Below are 22,728 nucleotides of genomic sequence, written 5' to 3' on the forward strand. Positions count from 1 at the left end.
TGTGCTTCCAAAATAAAATCTTGTGCATGAAGCACTTTGAGACATCTTAATGTGATAAGGTGCTATATAAATAAGAAGTTTTCCTTGCAGATATATCAGTTAATATAATGAATGTTGTAAGTGTGCAATTGGTCAAAGGGAGGGCAATCCAAATTAAAATAATTATCCTTAAACAATACTCTTTTCCCATGCACAGTTTATTTGTGGCCTTATTCATTTCATTTTCATTTTGGTGACAATGTAATTCACAATTTCCAATATCAGACCAGGCCGTCACTAGTATTTTCAATCTTTCTTAGAATGTATGTTAAAATAATTCCTTAACATACTGTATATTTAATCTTGGCCTTTTCTGTTTCTTTGAAAATTTGCAGTAATGAGTGGATTTGGCCTGGACTATCTACCTGCTGCATCTTCCTCTTCAGACAACACCTGGCATCAGGGTGGTACACCTAGCAATACGTGGGCTGCCCCAGACACCACACTGGATGACTCGTCCACATTGCTCATGGACAGTTTCAAGGTGTGATATCTGACTGATTCGTTCCTCTGTCCTACCTGATTCCTATTTTCCTTTCCTGTTCTGAGGGTCATGGTTGACGGTGGGATTTGACTCTACCAGTGGAAATAGCCCTCTTCTTTAAATGTGCATTCTTGAAATTTAATGATAGTGTAGGTTTTGGTGGTGGCCTTGTTTAGTCAGAGTCCATAACAGCCATGTTGGATCGTGTCTGGATACTTGGAATACGGTCATTGGAACACAGATGAGTAGGCCATTTAACTCTCCAAGTCAGTTCTGTTATTTAGATCATGGCTCATCTGTCAACTAACTCCATCTATCATCATATCCCTTAGATGTTTTTTAGTCAACCGAAATGTACTATCTCAGTTTTAAAACAAGAATTTTATGTACCTTCAGTGTTTATTTGTAGAAGAGAATTACTAATTCAGTCATCCTTTTGTGTAGAAATGTTTTTCCTAACTCCATCCTGGCTCTAGATGAAGCCTCTGCTTCTAGACTCCCCAACCAACAGAAATAATTTCTCTATCTATTCTATTTGTTCCCCTTAATCTTCAGATTCAATCAAGTCACCATTTAATCCTTTAAATTTTCTTTTATGCTCTTTGACAGAAATGTTGAGACCAGTTATAACAGTCAAATCTGACATTGGTGAATTCCACGCAGAACAGGCATTGAAATATAATGGACAATGTCAACAGTGCTGTTGTCAATAAACCCGACTATGAAATAGGTGGAAGACTCACTATTACCTGGGGGTTAGTTTCACAGTAGTGCCCAATACATTTAAAGTCGGGAAGTGAATGAAGGTCTCTGCAGGGGATGGCTGAGCCAGAAGCAGGTGACTTCAAAGGGTGAAAGTAGGTGTTCTGTGTAAAGGATAGTGTATGAATTTGAAAACTGAACTTGATTGAATGGGATGCCAAGATTGCAATTAGAGTTGACTCATCCTAAGACAGGGTGGGGAATGGAATTGGTGGCAAAGGTACAGTCTGTGGTGGTTTCATTCTTGATGTTTTGCTAAAGGAAGTTGCAGCTCATCCCAGACTGGATGTCAGCCAAGGCTACTGACTAACCACAATGGAGGAATAGAGCTGAATGTCATCAGCATATATTTCATAGTTAATCCTGTATCAGTAGATGATGCTGCCAAATGGGCAGCGTTGTGGATAACGTGCAGAAGGCAGCAAGAAAATGTCCTAGACACACGTGAAGATAAAGCAATGGGAAAAGAAGCTCTTGTTATAGAGATACTTTGGCTGTGAAAGTAAAATCAGAGCCAAGACAAACCTGTGGAAAATCTCATTGAGCTGAATAACACATCGGGCACGTTGGAAATGGTGTTATTTCAACTGTAGAATGTTGCTTCATGATCAGTCCTGGGAGAAGGACTTGGGTGAACTTAAAGGCTAATAAAATCATGAGGGGCATGGATAGGGTGAATAGCCAATGTCTTTTTCCCAGCGTGGAAGCTTCCAAAACTAGAGGGCGTAGGTTTAAGGTGAGAAGGGAAAGATTTAAAAAGGACCTGAGGTGTTATCTTTTTCATGCTGTGGTTGGAGCATATATGGAACAAGCAGCTAGAGGAAGTGGAGGCACCTGAATGGGTAAATGAATGGAAAGGGTTTAGAAGAGTATGGGCCAAATGCTGGCAATTGGAATAAGGTCAGATTGGGATGTCTGGTCACTGGACGAGTTGGATTGAAGTGTCTCTTTCCAAGCTATATGACTCTGACTCCTATTAGACTCTGTGTGACTCTTATTAATTAGGGGCTCTTGTGAACTTGTGACACATTTAAAAATTTGATTGAAGAGAAATACAGATAGGAAGCTTCAGGGAAGATGGCACAAATTTGGGTTGTAAAATGATATTTAATTGTTTTGGAAATGATGAAATTTGAAGTGACAAGGTAGCTTACAAGGTCAAAGATCATGGGCATGGGATCAAGCGGAGGGAATGAGTCAGAAAGCTCAGAAATAGATTTGAAAGTTAAAGGGTATGGCAAGGGGATGACAATAGTTTGGCTCAGTTAAAAATTACAAGGTGGAGGAGCAGCAGGGACAGCTGAACGGATGGTCTCGAAGTTCATGATCTCATCAAATTAGGTAATTGAGCTGAAAATAGTGCAGCAGTTTAAGGAGACTGCTGTTAATAGAGATGCCTAAGTTTCCTCTTAGCTGCAGATGAGGCTAGATTTAACAGAATTACTGGACGTCTGTTGGTACCTGATTCAGCTTGATCTGATGATGAATGGCATAGCCTGTTAAGCCAATTACACTTGTGTTTTGAGAAGACAATGGTGGACCATATTGGAGAAACCAGAGATAGGAAATAAATTTAGATTTGTTGGAATCAAGGGAGAAAGGGTTCGCTAGCTGGTCAGAAGAATTTTTTTTGACGGCTCCACCTTCAAGGAGTAAAGAGACCTTTTGGTGCAGGTTCATACCTCATTGAAGGTGGAGTCACAGGTAGACAAGTTAATGAAGGTGGCTAGGGGGCAATTTCTTCACGCAGAGTGAGGTGCGTGTATGGATGAGCTGGCAGAGGAGTGGAGGAAGCTGGTACAATCGGTGTTTAAAAGGCATCTGGATGGATACATGAATAGGAAGGGTTTAGAGGGATATGGGCCAAATGCTGGCAAATAGGACTAGATTAATTAGGATATTTGGTCAGCATGGATGAGTTGCACCAGAGGATCTGTTTCCGTGCTATACATGTTCTGCCTATGACTCTATGGCTCTTGCTGAGATTTCTCCAAGGGCTGATTTTTGATTTTCTGGGGCTGTGTTTTTAGTTTCAGGGGCTGTGTTTTTAGTTTCAGGAGCTACGTTTTGATTTTCATGAACTCCTTCATTAGGTGAGACATAGTCGTGTAGTAAAGTACCTCCTATATCTACGTGTGGTAATGGGCATTCAAGCCAAAATAGAATTAAATAACTGGCACACTTCATAAAGAGTATGTTAAATTTCATGGAATTCATTACTTGTCATTTCAGTTTTCATTGGCACTAGTTAAGATCAACATTAGCAAGATCAGCACTATTTGAGGCAAGAGAGTCCATGCCAATTAGCCAAATATTCTTTCTCGACAGGTAACCCCTGATAATCTCAGGACCCCCTTATCCCTTTGCAATCACCTGTTTCTCTCCCCACCCCACCCCCCAAAAAAAGGAAAAAACCCAAGTAGTTGTCTCCTCCTTTTCTCCTCTTCCCATGTAATTTTGTGGTCTCTTGCGTCACCCAGCAGACTCTACCCAATCTTCTGCTGCCAGCCGACTCATTCTTGCCCCAGCTTCCCAAACTTCGTTCAGAAACGCCTCTCATCACCAGCTGCTTCTCTCCTAAACTTGCAGATTAAACTCATTGAGGCATCTAACAGCCACATGTTGAAAAGGAGCAACTCCTATCAATATTTCAGTTCCATTGATGAAGGCAACTTTTTTCCTGATTTGAGTCCCCTGGGCGTAATTTATCTCAAAATACTTGACCATTTTTGGGAGCAAGTTCACCCATCACCTCTGCTTGTATTTTGAGCATTGTATATGGATTTTTGTAGTGGAAGGCCAAACACAAGGTGCTGGTTTCAAATAACTTGGATAAGTTATTTGCGAGGATGAATGCAGAAGTACGTATAATCAGGTGCTTAGTACTTACTACTCAGTCACCAGCACCAGAGCAGATTTTCTAGTCAGTTGTCTTCGTTGTTGTTTGTGGTATCTTGCTATGTGGAAATTGGCTCCTTTGTATTCCGACATTAGAGATCTTTTAGAAAAACAAATCAGGAGTTATAGCACATAAGGAAGGTGTTCAGCCAAATGCCTCCCTCTACAAGTACAACCCAGCTTGTCTTAGTCCATACTTTCTCCCCATAGTCCTGAATTTTTTTTTCTCATAATTATGCAGCTGCTTTTTGAAAGTCACAATTGAATCAGCTGCCACAATTATATTTGAGCCCAGAGTTGATTCTCCAACCAGTCAGCACCCATTTCTAGCTGCAAAATATGCCTGTCAGATATAAAAGATGCGATACAAATATAAATCTGTTTGCTCCTTCTGGCATAAAGTCACTATTTTAAAGAAAAAGTAATTAAATGATCCAGCTACCAAGACTGCAATTATATTTCAAGATAACCTTATACAGCACATAATTAAAGCAGTGGGCTTGGCAGTGTTGTGGTAATGTTACTGGATTAATGAACCAGAGGGCCAGACTAATAATCCAAAGAGTATGGGTTCAGATCTTACTATGATATGTTAGAATTTCAGTTCTGGTTTTAAAAGAAAAAGTCTGGAAATGAAACATAGAGGTGGCCATTTACCTGCTGGATGTTCTAAAAATGCATTGGTTCATTAATGTTATTTATGGAAGGAGACCTGGTGTTCTTAGTTTGACCAATGATTTGTTCCAGTCTCCCACGAGTGTCAATGTCTGTTGTCTGAAATAGCCTTGCAAGCCACCTATTTGCATCAAATTCAAGCAGTGAACACTTAGTTACTTGCAAGTCCCAAAATGTATTAGTGAACTATTAATGGCAAGCTGAAAATAAAATTGATTTTGTACGCTTTATTTCTCTTTGTCTAGATTGTAAAATAATCTTTGCATTTTTCTGATAATGGCATAATATTTTACAGTAAACTTATTTTGGGTCTAAATCAGAGGTGAGATTATTAGTCAAACTCTAAGTTTATCTAGTCTGAAATTGGATTTGGAAGGCGTTTTTTAGGAAAAGGACCTGAGGGGTAACTTTTTCCACAGGGTGGTGTGTGTATGAAATGAGCTGCCAGAGCAAGTGGCGGAGGCCGGTACAGGTACAGCATTTAAAATGCACCTGGATGAGTAAACGAATAGGATGGGTTAAGAGGGATATGGGTCAAATGTCTAATGGTACCAGATCAGATTGGGATGTATGGTCAGTGCAGATGAGTTGAACCAAGGGGTCTGTTTTTGTGCTTTATGACTCTATTGCTCTACTAATTGGGATGTGCGCACTCTGTCTATGCACATATTCCTTCACTGAAAAATATTTCTTTATGGACTGCTGAATTTCCAAGTAGGTTTACTCATTCTCCCCCTCTTCCCTTTCAGTCAATCTGGTCAAGTTCAATGATGCATCCTGGACCCTCTGCACTGGAGCAGCTGCTAATGCAACAGAAACAGAAGCAACAGCGAGGACTCGGCACACTGAACCCACCACACTGAGAGGCACAATGGCACGACCGGTGAATCCAGGTTACACAACTCAAGGCATGTTGGGTTTGCATTACAACCCACGGTCCCCTGTAGGTGGCAGCCCTCTCTTCTCTGTGTTTTCTTGCTGTTGAGAGGGCGTAAGCACTCCACCAGTGCTGCGTGTGCACAAAGCTGCTGCTGAGGAAAAAATAAAAAAAGAACATTACATGCTTCCTGTCACTTCCAGAGGAAAGTCCATCACCTGCCTCACTCAGTTATCTCCTAAACACTTGATTCTGGTCAAAGATCTCCTGTGTTGTTCTCCATTTTGTACATCTCTAATACACTTGGTAAACAAAGAGAGATGAGATGGGGAGTGAAAAGTCAAGTGGGCTGAGGTGGTGTTGCATTGTAAAAAAAAAAAGAATCAGCTAATGAATGCTCTGCTGGTGAGGACATGGTTACGTTTTTAAAATCCTCTTATCATCTTGGTTATTGAGAGTGATCATTTTCTGCTCTGTTAAGGAACAGGTGTGCTTGTAATCTCTAAATGTAGTGACACTGGCCCATTTGTCAGCTTTCCTCAAACCTATTACATAAGGATGTGTGGAGGCATTCTGTTAGTGAATTTATATGAAGGTAACTTTTCAGACAGGCAAGGGTTTTGTGTGTTTGAAAACAGCTTCACATCACTGCACCTTTAGCTAATAGATTTTTTAAAAGGAAAAACTAGTCGTTAATGTCAATAGCTGCAGTAGTAATTACAATATTAAATACTTGTGATACTGTTCTGTAGCAATCCTAGCTAAAATGGTGATAAGACGTGTAGCAGAGAGCTCTGCTTAAAACAAAAAAAGCAGTAATTGCTAAGGATTTTAAATTAGTGGTTTTTGATTATAACAGTAGCTATAAATTTTACTATAGCATACCAACCTTGAAAGGGTTAATTTATCTATTTAGTTCTAGTTCAGGCTTCTTTTAATTACTAGATAAGAACAGCTTTTGTCGGCTTCTGTCTGATGGTAATTTTTATTCCCAATTTGGCAGTGTCTTTCAAAGTGAAAAAAGGGTCCAGCAATGCTGCTGGTTCAGCAAAACGGGGCACAAAGCAGGTGTGTGTGACTGAGTAAGTGGGCCACTTGTACTTGTGGCTGTTTGTTGCTGCTTGTGGCCACCTGCTACTCCCACTTACAATTTAAGAATGAAAATGAATAGCATGGGTCATACACTGTGGTCATCATACCAGTAAAAGTTTCAGGCTCTTGAATGTAACGAAACATTTCTGTCCTTTTGAGCTTTGTGGAAAGATCTGAATGTATCATTTGCAAAGTCACATGGAAAATGCCTGTTAAAGCCATTCTTTAAGTCACGGTGAAAACACTTTTTCAGTTGAGACTTCAGTTGAATTTCTAATGGCAATAGCTGATGTAACTGTAGGAATGCATTTTGTTTATTTTGGGATGGAAGGGTTACATGTCTGAATTGCTGAGAACTGTTCAAAACCAATATCTCATGCTTGTGGGGTAAGGTGTGAAGCTCGGGTGGTACTAGAATATTCAGGCCAGGTTGGTAAGCAGTGCAACACTAGAAAGAAGTGGAGAAAGGGAATCCATTTTTGTTTTGAGGGAAATAGTGTACAACAACGTCTTCACGGTAATAAAGACTTACTGATTGAAAACAACAGAGAATCCCCGCCCCAAAAGTCTTTGTTCTAAATCAGTGCTCTGCACCATAGTCAGAAGCGCAGCTCCACAGCCAACCCACTGAAACATTCCACTGTTCTGCTCTGGTCACCTAACTCTATAACTACTCTGGTACTGAATCACCTCACTGCACCCTGAATCTGTTCACTGAGCTGACAGGTCCCAGATGGTTAGCAGAAGTACCAGGGCATGAATTGACAACCTGCATGCATGTATGCTGTTTGGAATAATTATATTTCTGGGGAACAGGAGCACTGCAAGAAAGATTATAGGGCCCTTGATAAAAATGGTTTCTGTTCTAAGCTTTTGTGTTCATGTCTTTTTTGTGTAAGAACTTGTGCAGCAATTGCTGGAATCAGCTTTGCCTTCAATAAATGAACCATGTTCTAAACAAAACTGTTTTATGTTTAATCACTTGTTCTTTTGTGCACAGTAAGTTACTTGAAGGAAAAATCTACGAACATTGGTGTGGTGCTAAACTTACATTAAATACTGTTAAATATGCAAGCTACGTTGTGTTGTGTGCTACTTAAATTTTCATAACTAACTGTTTTTCTGAGTCCCACAGAACTAAAGTTGGGGAACTCCGCCAAGCTGAATTCCTAGTTGGTATGGCATTCAGTCCTGCACAGAAATGCTTGAGGATTGGGCGTGGTTGTAATATGCACTGTTTTGGATAACATTGCAGACCACCTTTTGCTTGTACAGTCAACCGTACACTAGCTGTCCCGAACGATATTTCAGTTGGTTATGCAGATCCCTAATTCAGAAGGATGTGTTTCAAATTCCACTCCAAGAATTTAACATGAATATCTAAACTGAACCCTAGTACAGTACTGAGGTAGCGATGGACTACTGGAAATACTGTCTTTCAGATGTGAGCTGTTTAAACAGACTCTGTCTGCTCTCTCAAATGGTTCCAATTATTCCTATAGTCCTGGTTCTTAGAGTTGGCTAACATTCCAGTATCCAGTGTTGATCCTCAACATCTCTCAAATTCTGGTCCTTAGCACATTGCTGTCTCTCAACTACCTTGCCGTCTGCAAATTGGCTGTCATTTTTCCTACTCTACAACGGTAACTACGCTTCTGGAGTATTTAACTGTAAAGCACTTTTGAACTGTTCTGGCATTATGAATTGCATTTTTTCTTTCCTGCAAAAGTAGCTTAGTCAAAGAAGAAAATAGCATTTCAATAATGTTTGAATAATCAAATGTTGAAACATGATTAGTGCAGTGAAATTTGGCATCGTGAATGTGGCTGCTTGTGTGTCCTGTTCTATGTTTGCACCATCATATTAGAAACTAATTTATTCTGGAGAACTGTTGAGCCATAAAAGGCTTAAATGCTGTACAAACTTTTTGTTTGTTTAATTTGTTTTAGTTAAAGTTGGAGTTTCGAATACAGGTAAGTAGTGTGGAAAATTTTGCAAGGAATTGTGCCTCCAGTCAGAGGCCATTTCTAAGCCTACTAGCAGCAAATGTGGGAATGAACCAATCTGTGACTGGAGGAGGAGAAAGCAGCCTGAGGGCTGGGCATGTGGCCACGACTCTTGCCACAGAAAGAAGGCAATGAAAGTCTACTAAGAGAAATACAAGTCAGGCTGTGATGGTAAGGGAGGCCAGTGAGTTGCTCCCATCACTTTTCTTACTCTTAGGAAAACTGCTACGTGTTTTTTTTATTTGCAATTAAATCTCTCTGGATGGGCTGGGTTGGGGGTAGTGGGAGAGAAATCACTGGCCACTTACATTTCAAAGTGAAATGCTTGATGGTATGGTAGTAGTGCAGGTGGAAGATTTTGGAGTGCAAAGGTCCATGGATTGTTTCCTTGATGTTAAAGGGGTCAGAGTAAGTCAGCATTAGAGGCTAAAAGACTTGGGAGTGTTGACAGAAGGGAAGAAGTAAGAGATATGACAAAGACAGATGAGGAATAAGACTGAATGAGGGAAAGCTGTGTCAGCTCACTTCGGACCCCTACTCGCGTGTGAATTTGTTGAGGTCAGTTCAGAGTGCTGCATCAGAAGTGACCTAAGATCTGTGTTAGTTGAACCAAACTCCTTATTTTGGCTTGGGTTGCCAATCCTTCCCTGGTGATCATGAATTGGGGCTGATGTTCTTTTTTTCTGTAGCTCTGCTTAACCAGAATGGCAAAGTGGCTTTATTAAACTTTCCTGCTTTGCACTTTTTAATAATTTCTATTAATTACTCATTTAACTAATCAGTTTATTGTTTTTCAATTTATAGAGTAAATTAATGTTTACTGTTTAGCAATCCTTTCTAAAATTTGCTCACTGACTCCGTGAGGAAGAGAAAAATTGAAATATGACCTGCCCACAAGAGTTAGTTATCCCTGTCCTACATTGACATCTGTTAGACAGTTTGCCTGTTTACAAATTGATTTATGCATGTTATAGTTTTAGTAAGTCTGTAATAGATTCTCAATAACAAACAGTAACAAGAAAATTACTTCATCCTCACCCTAAACTTGTGTTGTGGTCTTTAAAGTTTGATACCATCTTTCTGATGTCCTTTGAGTTGATGTATTTTGTCGTCTTCCAAAACACACTTTTTTTAAATGCTTGTGGTATACAATCAGATCAAGGATAAATTTATTTATTCTGATAATCAGTACCTTGTTAAACATTGAACCAACTTCTCCACTAGCATTTTTGTCCTAATTTTTCCTAAAGGTTGGTTTCAGAAAATCCTGTCAACAATCTGTAATTTTTGTATGGTATTTATTGCAATTCCTTGTTTTCGTTGAGTCATAAATAATCTATTAAGTTGCTGCAACCAATTCTTTGAAATTTTCACATTTAAAGGCACAGGTTTGATTGGTGGTTGGGATTTCCCCACAATCTTGTGTACGATGTGTCTGGAAACGTGATTACGTCTTAATGTAATCCTGGACAATAAAACTGTTCTGCAATTTTAATCTGTTTACTTAATACCAAATGACCTGCTATTGGAAATTCATGAGCTTCTCAAATTTCATTATGATACTTGGAACCACCAGCTGATGGACTACTGCCCATTCCTCCTCATCTGGTATTTGAGGTGATCTCCATTTCATCACTAGTACTCTGTCTTTTAAAAGACATTCTGGTAACAATAGTTCTATGGGCCTGAGATCTAGTCACAACACAAGAAACGATGTAGAATGTTCTGACTATACCTATTTTTTAAAACTTTACTGTTTGTTCCACTACCTTCACTGAGGCCAATATGAATTTTGAATTAGCCAAGTCATTTCCCAAGATAAAATCAATTCCTTTTACAGAAGTTTGTTTCGCTATTCTAACTATAACTTCTCTGTTTACTAAATCACTCTTAAATCCAACTCAGAATAGTTTATAACTTCCAGTTAATATTTTCCCCTTCATTAACCCTTCCAGAAAATACATTGTCTCATCAGACTCTGCCACCAGTGACTGGCTTGCTCCAGTGTGTCACAATGCCTTTGTTTACTGTTTGATTTGAAGAATTAGGAAAATCATCCTTCAGAGCATTCAATGGTCTAATTCTCTTCATAATTGAGGAAGAGTTACGTTGACTATGCTCAGCCATCTCTCCCTTAGATTCTAAAGAAATATGTTGCCTTTGCACTACCGCGGTTGAAATTGATCTTCCAACAAATGGTTTTACTATATCCAATTTGATGCATGCTATTTGTCTCATTTTCTTTATATCAATTTTAGATTTTAGCTTTCCTGCTTTTACTTTGGCATTGTTCTGTTTGCCTTCAACTATTATATTTTCCATCTTCAGATTTTCTGTTCCTCCAATTTTATTCCCATGTGATCATTTCCCTTAGTAACACTGAGGTGTCATAGGTATCTGCCAGAATAATGCTTCGCAGCCCTTTGATACTAAAAGGTAACTTAAATAGGTCTACTGAGGTTTATTGGAAAATTATTCTTGATTTTTTTGACAATTTGGATTTCCCTCAGCTTCTTAATTTTTTTTATGGATCAAAACCACTGATCCCATGCCTTTTCTTTCCTCTGTTTGTGATGGTATTATGACTTTAAGAAGTGTATTTTGTCCTTTCCTAATGAAGAAAGGCTGAGACAGGTGCCAAGTAGTATACTCAAATTTGTTAAAGTAAACTGCTTGACAGGCCTTGGGTCTTTTTTAAAGTTGGAACAATAGGAGTAGCCTGAATGGGTGGGCCAAGTTACCACAGAACCAGAAATTTTAGTTTTAGCTTTTTGCAGTTGCTGGGGTCATGTTGCTGAATGTGGAATCTCATTCCTTTCTCCGTTATAGCTAAAAGCATTTTCTTCCAGCTGCTAAAATTGCATGAGATTTTTTTTATTGAATTTGCCTTTGCCAAGAATGTGTTTATGGGATGTTACGATATTGGAACAGTTATTTAGTATTATTTCATATTATTTTGTTAAGAATTTCAGTGAAGTCAAATTTTTTGTTTTAGTTTCATCAGTATTTTAACAGTAGTGTAAAAATAGTGTGTTTTGCTTAAAGTTGAGCAGTTTGACCAATCAAGTTACATCTGGAATGCAATGCCATACACTTTAAAATTAGGAAAGGTTAGGGTCTAGACTATCTTTGTGAGATGTTTTGAGGGGGGTTGGTCTTGTCCATATATTGCAAATTCTACAAATGTCTGATTTCTTTGAAACCTTAAGAACAAGTTCATATAACATTGAGTATTGCCTCTTCCACCCCCCCCCCCAACCCCCGCCAAACACACTCGTAAACTGCCTGCCTTACAACGGTGTATTACATTCATAGCTGTACCTGTGAAAATATTATAATATTAAGGTCCAAACATGTTTTTGCCATTTTGTCTGTCCAGTTAGCATTTCAAATAAAATTAAACATCTTTCAACTCCATTCCCTGTATATTTAGATTTATCTGTTAACTCCGTTTAGCTTTAGTCGAAGATTTCAAATAATCCATTGTTTTCTACTCCCTGAAAAGTCAATAGCAACACACAAAGCCATCTTGAAAGTCCAATCTGTAAAATAAACTTCACCACACTTCACATTTTGTTGCTCAGAATCTCCACATAATTATTTCTTTAAAAGAGACACAAATCCTACTTAGATTCACTAACTTCAAATCCCAGCCAAGAGCCTCCACTTCACTATAATTCCAGCTGATGGTAATACTTAATGAGTCAGATCCTGAAATAAAACCTGGTTAGGTATGTATCATTTCTGCAGTTGGCTAACATTGTAGTTTGTCATGGACACATTCACGTAAGGTGGTCGATGTTCTTTAGCAACAGAGCCCAAGTTTGTTATAGAAAAGAAGAAAATTGAAACCATATTGATATTACAAGTTCTTTCGGCTTGGAAGCTCTGCAGACCAGAAACCCTTTCAGCTAGCGTTACTGATTCTGAACTAGACTGGAAACTGGCTCTCCTTCTGAGGGATAAACTGTCTCCTCAGTACTGAATTTTGGGATAGTTTTGGTACTGAGACCTTGAAGAGGAGAAATTTCTTAGCCTAAGGGAGACAAGCCTGTGGAATTCTCTGCCATGAGGCCAAAAGCTTGAGTGTTTTCAAGGAGACAGATATAGTTCTTAGAGAGTTAAAGAGATCAGCTGTTTTGGGGAGAAAGTGGTTACAGGGCACTGAGTCGGATAATCACTCTTGATCACATTGAATGGGGAGCCTGTTCCTGCTCTTATTTTCTATGTTTCCATGAGCCATCTGTTCTGAAGTCAAAATTAAGCTGATCGCCTTGATGTGCTTCTCCTGTCATAAACTCTACACTGAACATTTTATCCATTAATACTGCAGTGTTTTCCCAAGATCTTGACTTCAGCCATATGTCGTCTTAGAAATAATGTATTAAAGTTGCTGTCCAAATGACTTCAACCTTTCCAAAAAAGAAAGGCCTTGAAAGAACTGACCTAATTCCATAGTTCAAAATTGTGTATGTACGCATATTTATTTGTATTTATATATAAATATATTTTTGTACATATCCTTGGTTATATTAATGAACAGGACAAAATTCAAACAACATTAATAAAATGTTTCAAAGTACTTTAGGGGTGTTATCAAATAAGGGAATATCAAGTCAAGAATAAAATTCTAAAACTGATGCACGAGCAGAGAGACTTATAGACATAAGTCACAACTCATTTTTTCCATCTCAGGAGCTTGGAATTTCATGACAAGTTGTCTTGATGAGTCTGATAAACACTATTTAACTGTGTATAAATGTACTTCCCATGGTGTTAATATCCTAGTCATTTAGTATCAATAGATCATCACCACCTTCTGAACAATAACTATGGATGAACAATCAATTCTGGCTTAGCCAGTGACATGCACAACCTGATTTTTTTTTAAATGTGATGGACAGGTGTAAACTGACATCATTCCCTCCCCAACAGTTCTGCTTCCCTGCTGTCTCTGACAATGTAATGATTTTAGATGAGGCTTGCATATGTAGTATATGCACCTTAAGTGTCTGTTTGATTTAAGTCACCAGCAACAGACATAGGTGTAGGCAAGGAGTATTATTTCCACTGTTCTCACCTTGTAAAGATCTACTGCTGCGTTAATCACATACGTTGAGCCAGGAAGGACATTATTAAAAATTCCTCTCCTCCTCCATTGTGCCATTAATGTCATCCCATGTGTTTCTCCAGCCCGAGATCTGCACTGTCTATACGCACATAATGGGGATCCAGTGGATGTGGTATATCTAGACTTCCGGAAGGCAGTTGACAAGCTGCAATGAAGACTGATCCAGAAGGTTAGATTCCAGGGGGTTAACAGTCGAGGATTGGCTGACTGATTAAAAAGCAGTATCACGATAAATGGATCCTTCTCTAGATGGTGAACTGTAACTGGTAGGGAGCCACAGTGTTGGTTCTCAGACCTCAACCATTTACAATCTATGTAAGGGGCGGTATAACATAGCAAAGTTTGCGGATAACAGTAAAATTGGTGGGAAAACAGGCTGTTATCAAGAGGGAGTTTACAGGTGGATATTGACAGACTAGGAGAATGGACCAGAATCTGGCAAATGAAGTTTTAATGTAAATAAGATAAGGTTGTCCCTTTTTTCAGAAAAATAAAGAACAAATTATTACTTAAATGGGAAGCACGTTCAAAGTGTGTCAGTGTGGAGGGATCTGGGCATCTTTGTGAATAATTCACAAAATGGGTATAGAGGTGCAGCATGTAATAAAGGCAAATGGAATCCTAGCACTTATTGTAAAAGAACTGGATTTTTAAAAAAAAAGTCAGGAGATGTTGCAATTATATAAGGTATTGGTGAGACCACATTTGGAATATCATGTCCAGTTTTGATGTCCTTACTTGAAAAGATTTAGTACTGGAGGCAGTTCAAAGGAGAAATCCAAAGAGGAGTATAAGGTCAGTAGGAGCATTCTTAAGGGAAATCAACGGAGGGGGCAAAAATGAGACATGAGATAGCTTTGGCAAATAGAGTTAAGGAGAATCAACATGAAGTGCAAAAGAATAACTAGTGACATCTATGTGAGGATCCACAGGAGATGGGTGAGATACTAAACAAATATTTCATGTCAGAATTTACTGTGGAAAAGGGCATGGAAGCTAGGAAACTTGGGAAATAGTGATGTATTGAAAAGACTTCATATTACAGAAGTGGAGGTGCTGGTGATTTTAAAAGGTATAAAAGTAGATAAATCCCTAGGATCTGATTAGATAACCAGAACTTTGTGGGAAGCTAGGGAAGAGATTGCTGGGCCCCTTGCTGAAATATTTGTATCATCTATAACCACAGGGGAGGTGCCCCAAGACTGGAGGTCAGCTAACATGGTGCCATTATTTCAGAAAGATGGTAAGGAAAAACCAGAGAACTACAAACCGGTGAGCCTGACATCAGTGATGAGTATTTTGTTGGAGTGGATTCTACGTGCATTTGGAAATGCAAAGACCAACTAGGGATAGTCAACAGGGCTTTGTGCATAGGAAATCATGTCATCATGTTTGAGTTTTTGTTTTGAAGTGGTAGACAAGGAAAGCGGTAGATGTTACTTATGGACGTCACAAAGCACTTGACAAGGTTCCACATTGCAGATTAGTTAGTCAGATTAAATCAAATGATATCCAGGGGAGCTAACAAATTGACTTGAAGGTAGGAGATGGAGGTTGGTGGTAGAGAATTGCTTTTCAGATTGGTGGTCACAGGTTTCCAATGTGACATAAGGATCAGTGCTGGGTCCACTGCTTTTCAACATTTATATAAATTATTTGAATGTGAACATAGCAAGTATGGTTAATAAGTTTGCAGATGACACCAAAAAAGGTGTTAGTGGACAGTGAAGATTATCTAAGAGTACAACAGGATGTTGATCAGATGTGGCAATGGACTGAGGAGTGGCAGATGGAGTTTAATTAGATAAATGTGAGATGTTGTATTTTGGTAAGGGAAACCAGGACAGGGCAGGACTTATACCACTAATGGTAGGGCTGTGTGGAGTGTTGCTGAACAAAAAGACCTGGGGGTGCAGGTAGACATGGTGGCTTTTTTAAAAAAAAAAGCATTTGGTACGTGTGCCTTTATTGTCAGTGCATTGAGTTGAGAAGTTGGCAGGCCATGTTGTGGCTGCACAGGACGTTGGTGAGGCCACTTTTGGAATACTGCGTACAGTTCTGTTCTCCCTACTAAATGAAAGATGTTGTTAAATGTGAGGGGGGCACAAAAGATTTACAAGGATGTTGCCAGGACTGGAGGGTTTGAGTTATCAGAAGAGGCTGAATAGGTTGGAGTTTTTTTTTAAATCTGGAGCTTCAGAGACTGAGGGGGTGAGATTTACAAAATGATGATAGGAATGGATAGGATAACTATCCAAGGTCTTTTTGCCCAGGGTAGGGGAATCCAAAACAAGAGGGCATAGATTTAAGGTGACGGGGAAGGATTTAAAAAGGACTTGACTTTTTTGTTTCATGCAAAGGGTGGTGTATGTACGGAACAAGCTGCCAGAGGAAATGGTGGAGGCTGGTGCAATTACAACATGTACACGTCCAGATGCCGTTTTCAGTTATTAGGCAGGCAGAATTTAGAGGGATGTGGACCAAATGCTGGCAAATGGGAGTAAGTCAGATTGGGATGTCTGGTCGGCATGAACAAGTAGGACTGAAAGGTCTGTTTCCATGCTGGATGATTCAATGACTGTAGTTGCCCAGCCCCCTATTCAGCATTCCAGTCACTGCCACATTTATTACCTCCCTAACAGCTCAGCCTCCAAGTCCCTCTCTGCTTCATCCAACCATCTTGCTCATTTGCTGAGAAGGGAGGCAAAGCCAGGGCTCACCAACATATTAACCAAGTGTTGGGAGTGGAACAGCAAGCAGATCGTGAACCTGGAATTAACTTTAATTGAGTTGCACTGATGATAAAATCTTAAAATACATTTTATTGGTACTGAAATTGTTAGAAATGGTAAATGGTATGGTTGATCCTGATCTTTACAGGAAGCTATCTGCAAATTCTTTAGCAGTGATATGGGCAGAATATATTTTGTAGTGGCAGCAAATGCAACCATTAAAGCAAGGAGTGCACCTTTGGAAAAATTAAAACCAACTCTGTGAAGGAAGGAGATTTCCCACTTTGGAGTTAAGATCAGATGGCTGGAGTCAGAATCCAGATGAATTTATTGAGTTCCTTTAAAATAAAATATTGTTCAGCAGGATGAAGGACAGGTGCTAACAGTTGTGGTGCTTTGTATGTGAACTGAGTTCTTGAAACAGATTCAAAGAGGCTTCAAATGAGCTTTGAGCCACATTGTTGAAGGAGGCAGGATGGTGCAGCCTTTTTTCCTGCAGTTGAGTTCTTCCTGTCAGTTTACAGGCAGCCTCAAAGCCGGTAATGTTTCATAATTAAAAAGGATTTCATAATCCAAGTAATTTCAATTGCATGACGAGTGCCCCTGAATGCATAATGGAAGCTATCTTCCATGGAATCAAAGTAGTTGCAATCAGCTGTCAAAAAAAGTCATTGATATAAAATAGAAGGTAAATAAAAGCTGTTCACTGAGAAAAGGTGACGAGTTTTTTTTGTTACCCAGGCACAGAGGGTTTATTGTCCTTATGTTTCAGAGTAAACCTTGACAGTGGAAAGGATGGACTTCCACAGAAAAGCTGCTGTTCAGAAGAGTCTGTTATAATCCATTTTGGAAATTTCAAGAAGTTTGAATAATCTAGTGATTATAAAAGTCAAGTGACTTTTCAGCAGTCAATTTATTCTCTCATCTTGAGCTGGACATTGAGGGACCACAGTTGTTTAAAATGTGTAATATCCAATACCTACATGGACCTGAAAATAAATAGAATGCATGAACTCTCTGATGAAGGGTCTAGGCCTGAAACATCAGCTTTTGTGCTCCTGAGATGCTGCTTGGCCTGCTGTGTTCATCCAGCTTCACACTTTGTCATCTTATATCAGTCATTTAAAGGTCAGAGTAGGTGATGCTGTAAAAATGTCTTTTTTTTAAAAAAAAAGCAGAAACAGCAATTGAACACTGGTGAGTGAAAGTAAAATAATTAATCTGATCCCCTATGAATTTCTTAACTTTAAATTAATTTATTTATTGTACTGAAGATATATTGTGTAATATTTTGGAATTAGCTTTGATTCATCCGAAGTAAAAATTGTTGATAGATAACCTTAGCCACCTGAGAAAATGATTGGTGGAGCAATCAAATAATTGGACATAGGTTCTTTGTTCATAATTAAGACATTAACCAAAAGGCATTCAAAACAAACAGTTTTGGGAAAGCAGGATGTTTCCAGCAGTTAAATGTTGTTGTCCAAGAAAGTCTACAATGTACATCAGTGCAATTTTGAGTGATGCAAAATGTTGGGACATTGCCTTGAAACACAGCCTGAGAGAAAACAGCTTTTTCTTAATCTATTTTTGATAGCAGTCACGAACCCAGACACAATCCGGTGTTTGGATAAAACAATTTTAAAAATCCAATGCATTCTAGTAACGCCGGACGAGAAAAAGGACCATTTCAGAAATCAGCGCACGCGTTTAGAATTTCTTTTACATTACTGAATTATTCTTATCGGCCGTGCTTAATTCTTTAACAAAATTCACTGGGAAGATGCCAGTATTTCCATTGCATTGTCCTTCCAGCCAGTTGTTGTTTACTGTGGAAAGAAAGTTTAAATGTTTAAACACAATTCTGAAATGAGACTGGAGAGGTTCCAATTTTTCTGACTTGAAAGTCAAGTACATTGGTGACTAGCAATATATATGTACACTTTTAGAATTTCATAGTTTCACAATTTCAGAATAAACCTTCAATTTGCCTATTTTTGCTAAATTTTTCACAAAGTAGATTATATACATTAATAGTTGTGCATGTTTGATCCTTTTCAAAAGTTAAAACACAACTTCTGTTTACCAATGGGAGCCTAAAGTTTAAGATCAGGTTAAGGAAAAGTAGTGTGTTGAAGGAACACTTTTCTAAAAGAAAAAAGGCAATAACAAAATGTCTCTATTTAAAAATAAATTAAGTGGGGACTCTAGAGGACAAAATTATCTACTGAAATCTGCAATAAATGCCTGATAATTAAATAACACTACTTTTTTTTAAACTAAAGACTGGCCAATGAGGTGAATTTTGAAGTGGCTGAGTGTAAAATGATTGATATTATAATGGACGGTTTAGGTAAGTTAGTTAGGCTAAAGAAAGACAAAGCACTGTGTACTAATAGGATTGATTTTAGGATCATAAGGGAAGATAGAGATGAACCAAGATAATTAAAACAAAATTAAAGGTCAGTTGGAAGAGACAAAAGAACATAAGATTTTAGGGCAGTTTTTTTCCTCCCAGATTGGGGAAGTATGTTTTATTATAATCAGTTCTGGAACCACTTCTAGAACAAAGATCAATACAGTCCAGTACAGGCCCTTCAGCTCACAATGTTGTGCCGACCTATTATCCTACTAGGATCAATCTACCCTGCATGCCCTATGTTTTATCCTCTATGTGCCTAACCAAGAGTCACTTCAAAGTCTCTGACTCCACTACCGCTGCTGGCAGCGCATTCCACATGCCCACCACTCTGTGTGGAGAACCTACCTCTGACATCTCCCTTGTACCTTCCTCCGATCACCTTAAAATTATGCCCCCTCGTAATAGTCATTTCTGTCCTGGGAAACAATCTATGCCTTTCATCTTGTACACATCTATCGAGTCATCTCTCATCCTTCCTCACTCTAATGAAAAAAAGCCCTAGCTCTCTCAACCTTTCCCCATAAGACCTGCCCTCCAGTCCAAGCAGCATCCTGGTAAATCTCCTCTGCATCCTCTCTAAAGCTTTCACATCTTTCCCATAATGAGTTGACTAGAACTGAACACAATATTCCAAGTGTGGTCTAACCAGAGTTTTAGAGCTGCAGCATAACCTCGTGGCTCTTAAATTCAAATCCCTTGCCAATGAAAGCCAACACACCATACGCCTTCTTTACTTCTGTTTAGTTTGTACCTCAAAATCTTGGAAATGGACCTATGGGACTTACCAGAGGTAAAAGTTGTGAAACCCCTAATATACAAGGGGATAAGAAGAAAATGGGTGTAATGGCTAAAGATGAATTTACATTCTGAAAGTGGCTCAGTGATACAAAATCAAAAAGGGATTCAGCTGTTAATGCTCCCTGGACATAACAGACAGCATATCTAGTTAATAAGATTGCCTTTTGCAGAAAATGACTTTTTTTAAGGAGTATAATAGAAAGACGACATGAAATCCTAAGAGATCAGTGTGCAAGGAGTCTCTGCAGTGACTCAGCTGGTAGTACTCTTTAATCTGGGGCTGTGAGATTCAGGGTTAAGTCTCATTCCAGGGCCTATGGATGAAATTCAAGGTTGATACTACAATGCAGAACCAAGGGGTCATTGCAATGTCAAAGCTGCTATTTTACAAATGAGATGTCAAACCAAGATCCCATCTCCCTGCCTGAACGTGTAAGATTTGACGTCACAATTTTAAAGAGCAGGAGAATTATTCTGGTGTCCCAAGCATCATTTATCCCTCAAATCAACATAACTACACCCTTCTTTTATATAAGGAGACCAATACATACATAACACTTCATATTATTGTCACAAATGCCCTAGTTAACTGAAGCATAAACTCCTTACTTTAGTGCATTTCCCCTTGCAAAAATATTCTATTTTTTTGTTAATTATTTGCTGTAGCTACTTACTAACCATTTGTGATTAACGTGTGAGGATACCAGATACTTCTGCATCTGAGAGCTCTGCAATCTTTCACCATTTAAATAATATATTTTCTTCTGCCAAAGTGGGCAATTTCAGTTTCCTGTACTATCATACTCCATTTACCAAATTGTCGCTCACTGACTTGTTCTGGCCTTTCTCTCAATGCTATTTATAAGAATTGATAAGTCATAGGGTCCTGCAACACGAAAACAGACCCTTCAGTCCAACTTGTCCATACTGACCAAGTTTCCCAAACTAGTCTTGCTTGCATTTTGCCCATGGCCCTCTGAAACTTGCTATTCACTATCTATCCAAATTTCTTTAAATGTTGTAATTGTACCTGCATCTGTTACTTCCCCTCACAGTTCATTCCACGTATGAACCATCCCCTTGTGTGCCCCTCAGATCAGTTTTACATCTTTCTTCTCTCACCTTTAAGTTATACCCTCCAATTTTGAACTCCCTTTGCTAGTTACCTTATCTATACTCCGTGATTTTTATAAATATCTAAGGTCACCGCTCAATCTCCTGTGGTCCAGTGAAAAATGTCTTAGCCTAGCCCTATAGCTCAAACCATCCATTCCTGGTAGAACTCTGGTAAATATTTTGTGCACCCTCTACAATTTAACATCCTCCCCATAGCAGGGTAATAAAAAAGATCAAGCATTACCTTTCCTTCTGCAATCTGCACTGACTGTTCTATTTTCACTCCCAGACTCAGTGATGGAGGCAACGGTTATGATAACCTTGAAAACTGCATTGGATATGTGGGTACTGGAAAAGGAAGTGAATAGATAACGGTAACAGGGTGGGCAAACGTGATAAGAACTATTTGCTGAAAGGTGGGGGTGAAGCAGTGGGGTAAGTGGTAAATGAACTTGGTGGGGGGGGGGGAAGGTGCTGACTCCATATTTCCCACTTCATGTATCTATGCATTGTTTCTTTCTCTGAAATCATTCACATCAATAGTTGAGCGGGGCTTTTCAATTTACTTTTCCTTTCCTTTAAGATATAAGCAGTGAGGTATAATATATTTTTGTGAAGTTGATTGGTCAATGCAAATACTTAGAATTGGCAATTCAGATATAAATACTTTATCAATTGTAAAATTCACAAACTACTAACAAAATGGTTACTCCAAAAAAGAAGCATTAGAAGGATCACCAACCAAAAGGTTATGAAAAACATGTGTGGTTAAGAACCTTAAATAATTAGAATTGAAATTTAAAAAATCTCACCATGTGCTAAGACTTGGATAATGTCTCCTTCATGAAAACCCAGGTCAGCAGGCACAGAGACCTCATAATCATACAGTGCGACCACCTGTTGTGGAAAGATGCATTCATTTAAAAATAGTCACAAACTTGACAAAAATAGCATGTCAATATAATAAGCACTAAATATTTAGGATATGCGTAAACGCCTCTTTACCTCCAGAAACTTGCACCAAATAGTCAAACGCTGATTTCTGACTTCAGTCCATGCACTCTTCATTTTCACTTCACTGGTAATGGGAATGAGCTCCCCACTCTCTTGTGACTTGTAACTGAAAGGGGAACAGTCATTCAAGATGGAAAGCACATTTCTCTTCATTTCATTCATGAAAGCTGGCAACAGATTTGTCCTACACGCAATCCCAATTTCACCCAAAGGGATTAAACGTCTGTATATATCTCCTCTTAAGTAGGGTATATGGTTAACTTTAATCCCAATATTGGTAGATATTTTCTAGTCAGCCTGTTTAGAGATGTTATTACATATCTCTGGACCCAGGTGAGACTTGTACCTGGGTCTCCTAGTAGAGAGACAGGGTGATTACCACTATACCTCAAGAGCTCTTATGCCCTAATTTAAGTATCCTGATGTTCTTAAGCTTCTATAGGTATTGGAAATTATATGTCAAAGACTAAAAATAAGCAATTGCATTAAAAAAAGGTTAAAGGGGAAAGACCAAGTAAGAACCATTATTAATAGTATGTGGAACTTCATGAAATGGTGATTGACATGCGTACCAAATTATGAACAACAGTTCAAAATCTCAAGTAATTTGCTTTAATACCTAATCCGAGTGTTCATTCTAAATCATCAAGCTGTTACAAGCCAGTGCTAACTAATAACAGAG

General features: G+C 38.7%; 2 protein-coding genes across 5 annotated transcripts in view; one reads left to right on the plus strand and one right to left on the minus strand.

Moving 5' to 3' along the window:
• Positions 1–7,901, plus strand: part of smg7 (SMG7 nonsense mediated mRNA decay factor) — a 120,336-nt gene extending 112,435 nt beyond the window's left edge. For all 3 annotated transcript variants that reach the window (XM_048539249.2, XM_048539251.2, XM_048539250.2), the window contains 2 exons: positions 375–523; positions 5,608–7,901. In XM_048539249.2, the coding sequence (XP_048395206.1) occupies positions 375–523; positions 5,608–5,721 (263 nt within the window). In that variant the 3' untranslated portion in view covers positions 5,722–7,901. The remainder of the gene's footprint in view (positions 1–374; positions 524–5,607) is intronic.
• An 8,660-nt stretch (positions 7,902–16,561) lies between these two features.
• ncf2 (neutrophil cytosolic factor 2) overlaps positions 16,562–22,728 on the minus strand; it is a 34,801-nt gene continuing 28,634 nt past the window's right edge. Inside the window, exons 13-16 of one of the 2 annotated variants that reach the window (XR_007248490.2) lie at positions 22,038–22,152; positions 21,845–21,929; positions 21,277–21,380; positions 18,412–18,525 (exon numbers count right to left, since the gene is read on the minus strand). Coding sequence is in view for 1 of the 2 variants with exons in the window: in XM_048540037.2 (XP_048395994.2) it covers positions 18,419–18,525; positions 21,845–21,929; positions 22,038–22,152 (307 nt within the window). In the remaining variant the exon portion in view is untranslated. Of the gene's footprint in view, positions 18,526–21,276; positions 21,381–21,844; positions 21,930–22,037; positions 22,153–22,728 lie in introns of both variants that reach the window. The other variant, XM_048540037.2, reaches the window with a different exon arrangement.

Source organism: Stegostoma tigrinum, chromosome 8 (genome assembly GCF_030684315.1).
Source record: "Stegostoma tigrinum isolate sSteTig4 chromosome 8, sSteTig4.hap1, whole genome shotgun sequence".
In the NCBI taxonomy this organism is placed as follows: Eukaryota; Metazoa; Chordata; class Chondrichthyes; order Orectolobiformes; family Stegostomatidae; genus Stegostoma; species Stegostoma tigrinum.